This window comes from Magnolia sinica, chromosome 2 (assembly GCF_029962835.1).
Source record: "Magnolia sinica isolate HGM2019 chromosome 2, MsV1, whole genome shotgun sequence".
NCBI lineage: Eukaryota > Viridiplantae > Streptophyta > Magnoliopsida > Magnoliales > Magnoliaceae > Magnolia > Magnolia sinica.
Window position 1 is genome coordinate 48413315 of NC_080574.1, and position 13751 is coordinate 48427065.

General features: G+C 38.0%; 2 protein-coding genes across 2 annotated transcripts; both read left to right on the forward strand.

The window, feature by feature from the left end:
* The first annotated feature begins 462 nt into the window (after positions 1–462).
* On the forward strand, positions 463–1063 carry LOC131225234 (E3 ubiquitin ligase BIG BROTHER-related-like). The gene is made up of 2 exons (XM_058220720.1): positions 463–682; positions 779–1063. The coding sequence occupies exons 1-2, from the start codon at positions 506–508 to the stop codon at positions 1061–1063; spliced, it is 462 nt and encodes a 153-aa protein (XP_058076703.1). The 5' UTR covers positions 463–505.
* On the forward strand, positions 1063–4742 carry LOC131225239 (B3 domain-containing transcription factor FUS3-like). Its single transcript, XM_058220731.1, has 5 exons — positions 1063–1107; positions 3219–3343; positions 3668–3714; positions 4045–4121; positions 4287–4742. The coding sequence occupies exons 1-5, from the start codon at positions 1063–1065 to the stop codon at positions 4569–4571; spliced, it is 579 nt and encodes a 192-aa protein (XP_058076714.1). The 3' UTR covers positions 4572–4742.
* Positions 4743–13751: the final 9009 nt, after the last annotated feature.

The following is a 13751-nucleotide window of genomic DNA, read 5'->3' on the forward strand; positions in this document are numbered from 1 at the left end:
GCCTAAAACATATAAAAGCACTTGGTAGGCCCCACCTGAAATTTGGATGCGTTTGAAACTTGATATGACCCCTCATCCAAGTGGCACACACATAATGGATGGGCTGGATTTGTGAATCACATCTCAGTGGGCCCAAAAAATAGTTATGAATGTTTTAATGGAGGGTAACCCCTCTCAACTTTTGTATGTGGTGTGGCTCACACAAGTAATAGATTGATTTGATTTTTAATCCCTGGGCCCACCATGGGATGGTGCATCTGACTGATAGGGTAGATGTTTGACATGCATCACGGTAGGGCCCACAGAGCCCGGACTGATCACGGCCTAAATTTGGGCGCGGGCTCAAAAAAAGAGCCGCGCCCAAAAAAACCCCCAAATCCCAATCTCTCCCTCCCTCTCTCTCGCTCTCGCTCTCGCTCTCTCTCCCCGATCCCTAACCCACATCTCCTTCAATCTCTTTCTCTGATCCAAGCTTTAGGGTTCTCTTCTCTCTTTTCTTATCTACATGGAGAACGCCAAAGAATCTAACCATGGCAACAAACCCAACGAAGAAAACCCTAACTCCGAGTCCGAACCGGAACCCGAATCCATCCCCTCATCTCGACAGCCTTCCCGTGCACCCTTCACCAGCCTCAGCCAAGTTGATGCCGATCTGGCCCTCACCCGTACACTTCAAGAACAGGTTCGCCGTTATTCTGTTTAGGGTTTGGGTTTTCTTGAATCAGCTCCTTCTTTCATTGTCTTTTTTGTTGATTGGGTTTTGTTGCTTATTGGCCAGGAAAGGGCGTATATGATGCTTAGAATGAATGGCGGTGATGGAAGCGGTTATGGAAGTTCTGATAGTGGTGGTTATGTTTATGAAGATGAAGCTGGTGATGATCCGAATGATGATGGGAATGATGCTGGGAGCATTGATGATGGTGAAGATGCATTCGATGTGCATGGATGGGCCCCGAGTGAGGATGAATTGGGTGTGGAGATCGACCCGTCAGCATTTGATAGTGATGAGCATATGCGAGGGCCCTTAAGGATGCAGAGGAGCGAGAAGTTGTTTTTTGCTTGATGGCCCTTGCCGGCATCAATGATTGTGAGTTCACTCGAACTATGGTATTTTAAATTAGACAAAATCTGGTTAGATTGCATGGCATGAATTTCCATGACTGCTGCACTGCACTTGCATTGGACACCATTAGCACCTGAACCGTTTGTGGGATAGGTTCTACTGTGGTCGGGCCTCTGTAGATGATATCACCAATTGGGTTGTCTTATCTATCCTATCTGATGACTTCTAAATGGATTACAGCATGGGAAAAGCTCGCCAGTTGGATCTGTAGGATAAAACAATCTGTGCAATTTGTGGAGACTGGTCTATTTATTTGGGCCCACTCAATTCAAAGTATCATCATTGTTATATTTGGGCCTCTTTCAACTTCCAATTGTTATGTTCAATTGCAGTTCAAAATATGGGTCTCAATTTTTTTAATCAAAATGATGAATGAATAACAATGGAATGGAGCATGTAATTTTATCTAAACAGCGATTTTAAAAAACTAAAATTTATTGACAGCATGAGATTAAAGGAATTTACTAGCTGCTATGGTCTTAAGATAAGCTTTTGATTGTGTGGGTGATTTGAAGTTATCGACCATGATAAATTTATCATGCTAAAATTTGCATATTCAATGTGTTCAACATGCAGCTATTTCTCATATGCTTCTCATATTTGCTAACCTTTCATTTGCAACTAGTCCATGATCAATGTTGGTGCATGCGTATTAATTAACTGAGTATATTCTTATATGAGAGATTAGTATATGAGAGGTAGATGATGCATGGGAACCAGATTCTTTATGAAAACTTTAAGTTTCCTTTAGATCCTACTCCATCTATCATCTATCACTTCTGGCAGCCCTTTTCAAAGTCTTCACGTCTTATGACTACAAATTCCATCAGACAATATAGCCCACTGGATTATTCAAAGCACCCTTTGGTGATATTCCTTCTAAAGCATCCGGCCTCTATCATTATAGAAGCCAATTTTGAATAACAACTATGGTTTTTGGCTAGGACAAGCTGATGCAAAAGAGTTTTAGGGTCCTCCAAATTGCAAAATCAAATGAGTAGAAAAGGAGTTGGTTCAATGACCTCCACTCTTAAACACTTGATTCACATGTTCATCATTATTTTTCATTAATTTTCTTTTTCTTTTTAATTTTTTGATGAGTTGGGTATGCTGGAGTTTTCTTCCATTATAGTATGTTGATCGAATGGCTTTTCATTGACATATTCTTTTTGGAATCCGTAGTGTATGCTGTTGTATTTTATTTTACAATGCACCCTTCTTGATGAACGGCCTAGATCTTTGACAAGTGTTGTTCACCTAGATCTGTTTTCCTTTCAGATCTCATTGTTTGGAGTTTTAATTTTATTTATTTATTTTCTTTCTTTTTCATTTCAACCATCTCCACTGTATTGAAAGGCAAAGGAAAGGCCCTATTGAGGCACTCTGGCTTGATAAAAGTAGTTGAAAACATCTTTTTCTTAATGTCTTTAATCTTTTTCATGGCTCTTTGAATCCTTTGATTAGAAATAATATTAGTTGACAGTTGTTGGTATGGGTAGCTAACATTAGCTGGTACTTATACCAGCAGCAAAAGGGTACAAAAACCAAGAAGAAGGTTATTACAAGGATGGTTTTATATAGCACACTTTACCTAGCCAAGGGTTTGTGACAACAAGCAACTCTAATAAGATTTTTGTAGATATTGCTACATAAGGAATATGATATTCATTCATTAAGCATGAGCTACCATCTTTGAAACTGAATCTGTCATTAGTTTCTTCAAAGAAGGGCGGTTGCCAGTGCTAGAGTGGTTCTTCAATCTTTTTTATTTTTTTATTTTTTATTTTTAATTCAACATGAATATTCCATTTCAAATGTGTGTTGAGGTACCCACCCACCATTTAAGGATGGTAGGAGATGCGAGCAAACCAATTCTCAGTGAACACTTGGTGCACACAATCTTTTTCACTTTAAGCTTTGCATGTTCACATGTAGAGATTTGTGTGTGTGTGCATGTGCGCCTGTCAGTGTCTGCATGCATGTGTGGTTATGTGTGTGTGTGTGTGCATGCATGCCTGTGTGTGATCCTTTATTGGTGTGTTATTATCACCTCTGTTCCATGACTAGAAGCGTGATCTTGGAACTTTAATGGGAGATCAATTATGAAATTGGATTTCAGAAGGGGGCTGAAGCCCACCTCCCAATCCTTACTTCGAGGGAAGGGATCTTGATGAGTATGGATGACATGGACACTTCGCAAGTGTGGAGCTTCAAGTACAGGTTTGAGTTCATTGCCTCCTATTTGTTTAGTCCACCAAGATCAAGTGCATACCAAATTTGGAAAAGCAAGTGCATTTTCTTGATGGGAGGCACTATTTACTACAACCACCATGATCAAATTTATACATCTATTTTTCTTTTCTGGATTTGAATTAGTAAATTTATGTACTATTTCAATTTAAAAATGGAAAATGAATGTGATACTCACGATGTATTAATACTGATCAAGGTGTTTGTGGACATCAAATCTCTTTCTTTATTTTGTTGGGTTTCTTCTTGTCAGCATATGCTCTTGCTTGATGCCCATACCCTTTTCTGATGCAGGTTTTGGCCAAACAACAAGAGTCGGATGTATGTCCTAGAGAACACTGGTGAGCTCTAGGAATTCTATAACGGTAACTAACTAACTGTATTGGCCAGCCTTATGCCTGTTACAGCCTTGTAACGGTCAATATTCCTTTTAAAGGATGGAAATCTATGTGGCTTCGTATTGGCCTGTTACAGGCCTTTTTTTTTTGGAATGGGTGTTATAGCCCTGGATCACCCAATGGGTCCCAACATTACCATTATCTAATGGCCGTAATGCTGTTGTGTTACTGTTTTTGAATACCATACATCTGCCTTGCAAGCAAAGATCATTGTCATCTACAGTTCAATCACTGTTATAACATGCAGATTTCTTTCTTCTGAATTTATTTCAGGAGAGTTTGTTAAATCGCATGGCTTACGACTTGGAGACTTCATCATGTTATACAGAGATGACCACAAACAGAAATATGTAATGCGTCTCTCTCTCTCTCTCTCTCTCTCTCTCTCTCTCTCTCTCTCTCTCTCTCTCTCTCTCTCTTTCCTCAACTGATAGTCTGTCTGATTCAGCTTAGTCACCTCCGACTACTGACCAGTAGCCACATAGGTTAACAGTAATTTGTTTTTGAATTGTCAGATTATTCGAGCAAAGAAGACTTTAGACCGGGAGGCACCTCCTGCTTCTTCAAAGAATGGCTTATTCAATGCTAACACTGCCGATGATCAGCTGGTGCCCAACATGGGGGTAAGCAAATCAAGCTACTTCCATGTAAATCTTCCAGTTACAGATGAGATGTGCATGGGGTTCCTCCTCAACGATGCCTTCTCATCGGAATTTCTAATAGATCTTTGGAACGGAAGGCTTCAGTCCACGACCAGCTTTGGGTCTGTCGAGAACTTGTCTCTTGATGACTTCCCATGAAGCCAGCCTTTCTTCCATAATCTTTAAAAACACTTGCTGAACATATTACCTTCTTATTTTGTAACTTCTCTTTCAAGGGGACCTTTTAAGTCACTGAAACATTCCATGTCTGTTTATATCTGTGGGATTTGATGGATTATAGAAATGATGGTACGAGTAGAAATTGAAACACTCTATGACTAGGAAAGTCCCATGGAAGGAAAATGCATTGCTGGAAAATATAAACAAGCCTATCATGAAATCATACAACCAGCAATGTGGAGTCTAGGAGGCTCATGTTACCTCAACTGGATCCAAAGTCATTGTATGAGTGGTCCATCTTGACAGAAATGTAAGGAGAAATCCATACATAAAATCTACAAGGAATGGAGATCATCTTCATTGATAATGTCTATTGTAAAGCTTTCTTATAATGGCTACTATAACAGGTCCCACTTTTTTGTTTTGACCCCGCTACAATGGCCATTTTGATAGGGTTTAATGGATAGGAATGGATTTTTTTATTTTTTATTTTTTATATTTTTTAATACAAATTCTCTGTTTTTTCGTTTTTCGTCTTTCTGAAGAGTGGAAAATTTAAGATAGATGCCCGAAAGAACAATGGCTTGATTTGACATAACACAAGACATGTACCATTCAAGTTTTAAGTTTGTACAAGTAGAGTCCATGGATCAGTGCCATGGTTCAGTCCCTAGAAAAAAAAAAGGGCAAAAAAGAACAATGGTTAACAATTTTCTCTTTAATTTGAGGAAGCTTTTTGATGCATTTAAGGGCCATGCGCTATTGGTCAAAGGATGGTGTGGGCCATACAAGTTCGCTGATCAAGGATCTTGACCATCCAACCATCTAGATTGGCCTGATTGAAGATCTGGTTCAGATTTGGATCTAAATCAATGGTTTGATTAGATCAAGGGTCTCATGCCATATTTAGACCGAAGCCTATGGGATGTAGGTTTTTATTATTTAGTTGTTACTATTAAAGTAGTTGTGACTAGTGAAACAAGTTTTAATTTATTAATTTTATTTTATTTTTGGTTCGCCTCTTGGATAATCAAATGGTGTAAGGACAACATGAAATTGGTCCTGTTTGAAAGTCAATTGAGTTAGGGTTTAATATGGCCTGAGATCATAAATTCTGATATGGCTGTTTTGAAGTCAGAAAGTGAGAAATCAAAATGACAGGATCAGCAATCACCGTGCAAAATTGCTTTACACCGTTAAAATGAAAACAAGCTAAGCGACTTGGTGCCCCACATCTGCGACCGTCAATTCACTTCCATGGGTGAAATTACAGCGACTTGATGGAGCTAGTTTAGGGCCTGTTTGGCCGGACCGATCCCAAGGTATTAGGTGGGATGGGATTCAAAAAACATCATTATTACCCATGGCAGGGACTGTTCCCTCTTACCGTGGGATAAGCTTAATTCCCTTTTTTGTTTGTAATACGGTGGTACATTGAAAGGATATACCCACCATCATTTGAAACTATTGATAATAACACGTGTTATATCTAAACCGTTCATTTGTTTTGTGACCTCATTTTATGGCATGGGCCTAAAAATGAGGCAGATCCAAAACTTATGTGGCCCCAAAGAAGTTTTCAACAGTAAGTATTCAATCCCCATTGCTTTCTATGGTGGGGTCCACTTGAGCTTTAGATCTACCTGGATTTTTGGCCCATGCTCTAAAATGATCTCAAAAAATGGGTGGACGGTGTGGATATAGCCCACACATCATGGTGGGACCTACATGACTTGCTAACATTGAGTGATATTAGCACGGGACCGATACGAATCCATCTAGCCTACTTCCAAGCCTTTCCACTCTTCCCAAACATGGAGTGGAATTGGCACAGGACAAGATGCAATTCCATCCCACCTAAGCCCATCTAATCCAGCCGGCCAAACAAAGCTTTAGTCTGATTAAGAGTATACTTAGATGGCGTGGTGCTGAATCAGTTCTCTTTGTTGTGATAACCTACCGAGTGTATCCTACCATAATTGAATGAAAAAGACTGTATCGCTAGAAAAAGTGTCCATTGTTCGGCACCAATGGAAATCTGGTCCGTCGATTGCCTGTGAACAAGGTCGCTTTGTGCTGTCTGTGAGAAATCCACCCCATCCCTTTTGCCGTGAGGCAAAAAATGAGGCCAAATTCAACAGGAAACAGTGGGGGTGAACACCCACCATTGAAATGTTGACAGGCCCACAAAAGTTTTTTTTTTTTTTTCATTCTCTCTTTTTTCCCTTTTTGTTTGGACAATTGGGAACTGTTAGAGAAATTGGGCTTCCTCTTATATCTTCTTCTGCTATCCAATTTCATAAACACTTACATATAACATGTGTTGATACTCTATGATCTTAGTGAAAGTTTAAAGTGCAAGGCAAACTCACTTGATTTTTTTGATTTCATTTGATTTTATTTTTTTTTGTATAGATGCATCATGCATGGTTTTATGATAAAACACATGTATGTATGTGTGTATATGTATGCATGCACACATGGATGGATGAAACGTATGCATGCATGCATGGATGGACAGATTATGCATGTGTGTATGCATGCATACATGCATGGATGGATTTATGTGTGTGTATATGTATGTATGTATGCATGCATGGATGGAAGACTGGATGGATGGATCATCACGCATGTTTGTATGCATGTATGTATGTATGCATGATCCCAAACCTAAACCCGACCCTAAACCCGAACCCGATTTCCTAAACCTAAACCTTAACTTATCCTCAATTCCCTAAAGCTATAAGCTATAACCTATAACCTAAAACCTACACCTAATCATGTGCATATATTTGCGGATATATATAGATCCATGTATCGGTTGCATGGATCTATATATAGGTTGCATTATAGGGAAACATTTAATGATGTGTCATACAGGTTGTGGCTATCAAAGATATAATATCACATCCTTATAGGGAAACATTTAATGATGTGTACAGGTAAATTCATTTTTTTTATTCCTTATATTGTTTCCCAGTTATATTTGTGTTGGTTTCAGAGTACAAGTAGCAATAGAAAGTGTTGGTCGATTGTGACTTATAGACAAAGGGATAAGTAACCAACAATACGAATATGGGAGGCCTTTCCCAGGTATCCAAATGCTTTTAGATACAATTATGTTGTTTTTAAATGTATTAGATCGAAATTGATGGAGCAGACCCGGATGTGCGTCGGAGCTATCCGGATGTTGAGCGGGGGTCCTTAGAAGGTGGGAACCGCTGTTATGACCATGATGAAGCTGTCCATTTCCTATGGACAGCATTGGAGGGGCCTGGCCATTTGGACATGCCGTGTTTATGTATTTGATAAATTAATGGAGCAGACCCGGATGTGCGTCGGAGCTATTCGGAAGAACGGGGTTCCCTGGAAAGAGAGAACCGCTATTATGACCATGATGAAGCTGTCCATTTTTTATGGACAGCATTGGAAGGGCCTGGCCATTTGGTCGGATAGCCGTGTTTATATCTGTATTTACAGGGACCATACCCTTAACCTAAACCAAAACCTATGTCCTAAAACCTTAACCTATAACCTAAACCTTAACCTTAACCTAAACCTAAACCTTAACCTAAAACCTAAAACTTAAACCTAAACCTAAAATCTAAATGTATTCTCAAATCCCTAAACCTAAACCTACAATTAATCCCGATCTTAACTCCCTAACCTAAACCTATACCTAAACTTGAAAACCCAAACATAAACCCAATCCCGAACCCGAACCTAAACCTTAACCTTAACCTATTCTCAATTCCCTAAACGTATATCTTATAACCTAAACCTAAACCTAAACCTAAACCTTAACCTATACCTATAACCTTAACCTAAACCTAAACCTTAACCTAAACCTATAACCTTAACCTAAAACTTAAACCTATAACCTAAACCTAAATCAAAACATATCACCAAAACCAAAACCTATATCCTAAACCCGAACGCATTCTCAAATCCTATAACCCATAATCTAAACATAAACCTAAACCTATAACCTATAACCTAAACCAAAACCTATAACCTAAACCAAAGCCAAAACCTATAGCCTAAACCCAAACTCATTCTCAAATCCAAAAACCTATAACCTAAACCGTTAACCTATATCCTAAATCAAAACCTATAACCTAAACCAAACTTAAACCTAAAACCAAAACATAAAACCTAAACCTAAAATCTATATCCTAAATCAAAACATATAATCAAAACCAAATCCCAAAACCCAAACCTAAACCTAAAACCTAAACCTAAACCTATAACCTAAACTCAAATCCCTAAACCTAAACCTAAACCTAATTCTATTACCTAAACTCAAATCCCTAAACCTTAACTTATAACCTAACCTAAACCTATGCTTATAGCCTAAAACTATTCTCAAATCCCAAAACCTATAACCTAAACTGAATTCCCTAAACCTAAACCTAGACCTAAACCTACAGCCTAAACTCAAATCCCTAAACCTTAACCTATAACCTAACCTAAACCTATACTTATAACCTAAAACTATTCCCAAATCCCAAAACCTATAACCTAAACCTAAGCTTTCCCTAAACCTATAAGCTAAACTCAATTCCCTAAAGCTAAACCTACACCTAATCCTAATCTCAACTCCCTAACCTAAACCTAAACATAAACTTGAAAACTCAAACTTAAACCCAATCCCGAACTTGAACCCGATTTCCTAAACCTAAACCATAACCCATTCTCAAATCCAAAAACCTATAACCTAAACCTAAACCAAAACCAAAACTTATAACCTAAACCCGAACCCATCCTCAAATCTCAAAACCTATAACCTAAACCAAAACGAAAACCTATAACCTAAACTCGAACCCATTCTCAAATCCCAAAACCTATAACCTAAACATAAACCTTAACCTAAACCTATAACCTATAACCAAAACTATAAACTAAACCCAAACCCATTCTTAAATCCCAAAACCCATAACCTAAACCTAAACCTTAAACTGAACCTATAACCTATAACATAAATCAAAACCTAAACCTAAACCTAAAACCTAAACCTATAATCTATAACCTAAATTAAAACCTATTACCTTTCCCTAAACCTTAACCTAAACCTATAACCTATAACCTAAATCAAAACCAAAACCAAACCTAAACCTAAACCTAAACCTAAAACCTAATGTATTCTCAAATCCCTAAACCTAAACCTACACCTAATCCTAATCTAAACTCCCTAACCTAAACCTAAACCTAAACTTGATAACCCAAACCTAAACCCGATCCTGAACCCAAACCCGATTTCCTAAACCTAAACCTTAACCTATTCTCAATTCCCTAAACCTATAGCTTATAACCTAAACTTAAACCTAAACCTAAACCTTAACTTAAACCTTAACCTAAACCTATAACCTATAACCTAAATATAAACCTAAACCTAAACCTGTAACCTATAACCTAAACCTAAGCCTAAAAGCTAAATGTATTCTCAAATCCTTAAACCTAAATCTAAACCTTAACCTAAACCTTAACCTAAACCTATAACCTATCGCCTTAACGTTAACTTATAACCTATAACCTAAACATAAACCTAAAACCTAAATGTATTCTCAAATCCCTAAACCTAAACCTACACCTAATCCTAATCTCAACTCCCTAACCTAAACCTAAACCTAAACTTGAAAACTCAAACCTAAACCCGATCCCGAACCCGAACCCGATTTCCTAAACCTAAACTTTAACCTATTCTCAATTCCCTCAACCTATAGCTTATAACCTAAACTTAAACCTAAACCTTAACCTAAACCTTAACATAAACCTATAACCTATAGCATAAACATACACCTAAACCTAAACCTGTAACTTGTAACCTATAACCTAAACCTAAACCCAAAACCTAAATGTATTCTCAAACCTTTAAACCTAAATCTAAACCTTAACCTAAACCTTAACCTAAACCTATAACCTATAGCCTTAACCTAAACCTGTAACCTATAACCTAAATAAAAACCTAAAACCTAAATGTATTCTCAAATCCCTAAACCTAAACCTACACCTAATCATAATCTCAACTCCCTAACCTAAACCTAAACCTAAACTTGAAAACTCAAACCTAAACCCGATCCCGAACCCCAACCCGATTTTCTAAACCTAAACCTTAACCTATTCTCAATTCCCTAAACCTATAGCTTAAAACCTAAACTTAAACCTAAACCTTAACCTAAACCTTAACCTAAACCTATAACCTATATCATAAACCTAAACATGTAACCTATAACCTAAACCTAAACCCAAAACCTAAATGTATTCTTAAATCCTTAAACCTAAATCTAAACATTAACCTAAACCTATAACCTATAGCCTTAACCTAAACCTGTAACCTATAACCTAAATATAAAACTAAAATCTAAATGTATTCTCAAATCCCTAAACCTAAACCTACACCTAGTCCTAATCTCAACTCCCTAATCTGAACCTAAACCTAAACTTGAAAATGAAAACCTAAACCTGATCCCGAACCTGAACCTGATTTCCTAAACCTAAACCTTAACCTATTCTCAATTCCCTAAACCTATAGCCTATAACATAAACTTAAACCTAAACCTAAACCTTAACCTAAACCTATAACCTATAGCCTTAACCTAAACCTGTAACCTGTAACCTATAACCTAAATATAGACCTAAAACCTAAATGTATTCTCAAATCCCTAAACTTAAACCTACACCTAATCCTAATCTCAACTCCCTGACCTAAACCTAAACCTGAACTTGAAAACTAAAACCTAAACCCGATCCCGAACCCGAACCCGATTTCCTAAACCTAAACCTTAACCTAAACCTATAACCTATAACATAAACCTAAACCTAGACCTAAACCTGTAACCTATAACCTAAACCTAAACCTAAACCTAAAACCTAAATGTATTCTCAAATCCTTAAACCTAAACCTAAACCTTAACCTAAACCTTAACCTAAACCTATAACCTATGGCCTTAACCTAAACATATAACCTATAACCTAAACCTAAACCTAAAACCTAAATGTTTTCTCAAATCCCTAAACCTAAACCTATACCTAATCCTAATCTCAACTCCCTAACCTAAACCTAAACCTAAATTTGAAAATTCAAACCTAAACCTGATCCCGAACCCGAACCCGATTTCCTAAACCTAAACCTTAACCTATTCTCAATTCCCTAAACCCATTGCTTATAACCTAAACCGAAACCTAAACCTATACCTATACTTAAATCTATAACCTATAACCTAAACATAAACCTAAAACCTAAATGTATTCTCAAATCCCTAAACCTAAACCTACACCTAATCCTAATCTCAACTCCCTAACCTAAACCTAAACCTAAACTTAAAAACTCAAACCTAAACCTAATCCCGAACTCGAACCCGATTTCCTAAACCTAAACCTTAATATATTCTAAAATCTCTAAACCTAAACCTACACCTAATCCTAATCTCAACTCCCTAACTTAAACCTAAACCTAAACTTGAAAACCAAAACCTAAACCCGATCCCGAACCCGAACCCGATTTCCTAAACCTAAACATAAAACCTAAATGTATTCTCAAATCCTTAAACCTAAACCTACACCTAATCCTAATCTCAACTCCCTAACCTAAACCTAAACCTAAACTTGAAAACCCAAACCTAAACCTGATCTCGAACCCGAACCCGATTTCCTAAACCTAAACCTTAACCTATTCTCAATTCCCTAAACTTTTATCTTGTAACCTAAACCTAAGCTTAAAACTATACCTAAACCTGTAACCTATAACTTAAACCTAAACCTAAAACCTATTGCTTATAAGCTAAACCTAAACCTAAATGTATTCTCAAATCCCTAAACCTAAACCTACACCTAATCCTAATCTCAACTCCCTAATCCAAACCTCAACCCGATCCCGAACCCGAACTCAATTTTCTAAACCTAAACCTTAACCTATAACCTAACATAAATCTAAACCTATTACCTGCACTTATAACCTAAACCTATAACCTAAACATAAGCCTAAAACCTAAACCTAAACCTAAAATCAAAATGTATTTTTAAATCCTTGAACCTAAACCTACACCTAATCCTAATCTCAACTCCCTAACCTAAACTTAAACCTAAACTTGATAACCCAAACCTAAACCCGATCCCAAACTCGGACCCGATTTCCTAAACCTAAACCTTAACCTTAACCTATTCTCAATTCCCTAAAGCTATAACCTATATACTATAACCTATAACTAAAACCTAAACCTTAACCTAAACCTATAATCTAAGCCTAAACCTTAACCTAAACCTAAACCAAAACCTATAACCTAAATGTTGAGGGTCAAATATTACATATTAGACCCCATTTATTACCTGGATTTACGGGTATGATACTGTTTAACGCCCGGTTTTAATTGTGTTTTGTTGCAGGATGCAATCAGGAGCTTAAACTGAAATTGGGTATTAAAAGCGTGGATTCGGCACTCTGATGTCACAAAAGCAGGGGACGGACTCCTGGGGATTGGGATCGACGATTTTACACAGTCGAGATCCGAAAAAATCGAGAAACTGAAGCTCAAGTGGCCCGAAAGTCAGCCAGAATGCAAGATCATAGGTTTCTCACCATCCGTTTGTCCCGAAATTTCATACACGGCCTGAAGAACATAAATTAACCGTACATGTAGAATTTCGGCCGTTGTATCCTGGTGGAAGTGGCCTAATGGATAGATCATCCCTCGGAATCATGATTCTGGGCCCACCTGCTGTTTGGATATGCTTCATCTCCGGTCTCCACGGTCTAAATGATGTGACAGAATGGATGGACGGAGCGGATTTCATATATACATCATGATGGACCCCACAAGGAGCATGCGAGTGGGGACCCATCCATCATATATGCTGAAAATCTGGACCGTGCAAGGTAATAAAAGGGGGGTAATTACCCTCGCCTAGGTGTCAGAAACTCAGAAGAAAGTGAGAATTGCAATCCAACTGTCCAAACGGAAGATGGATGGCAGTGAGAAAAGATCAGTGGACCGCATCAACGGACAACCAAAACCGTCCATCTCCAACTAGAATTCCGAGGAGAATCCAACTGACGGAGTGGATTTCCTCTCCAGCATCGTTCATGGCCTCCACCAACATCCCAGCGCAAGCCCTGTTGCGCGCAGCCGGGACTTCTGGGCCGTTCCCTGATCAAGACAGTGA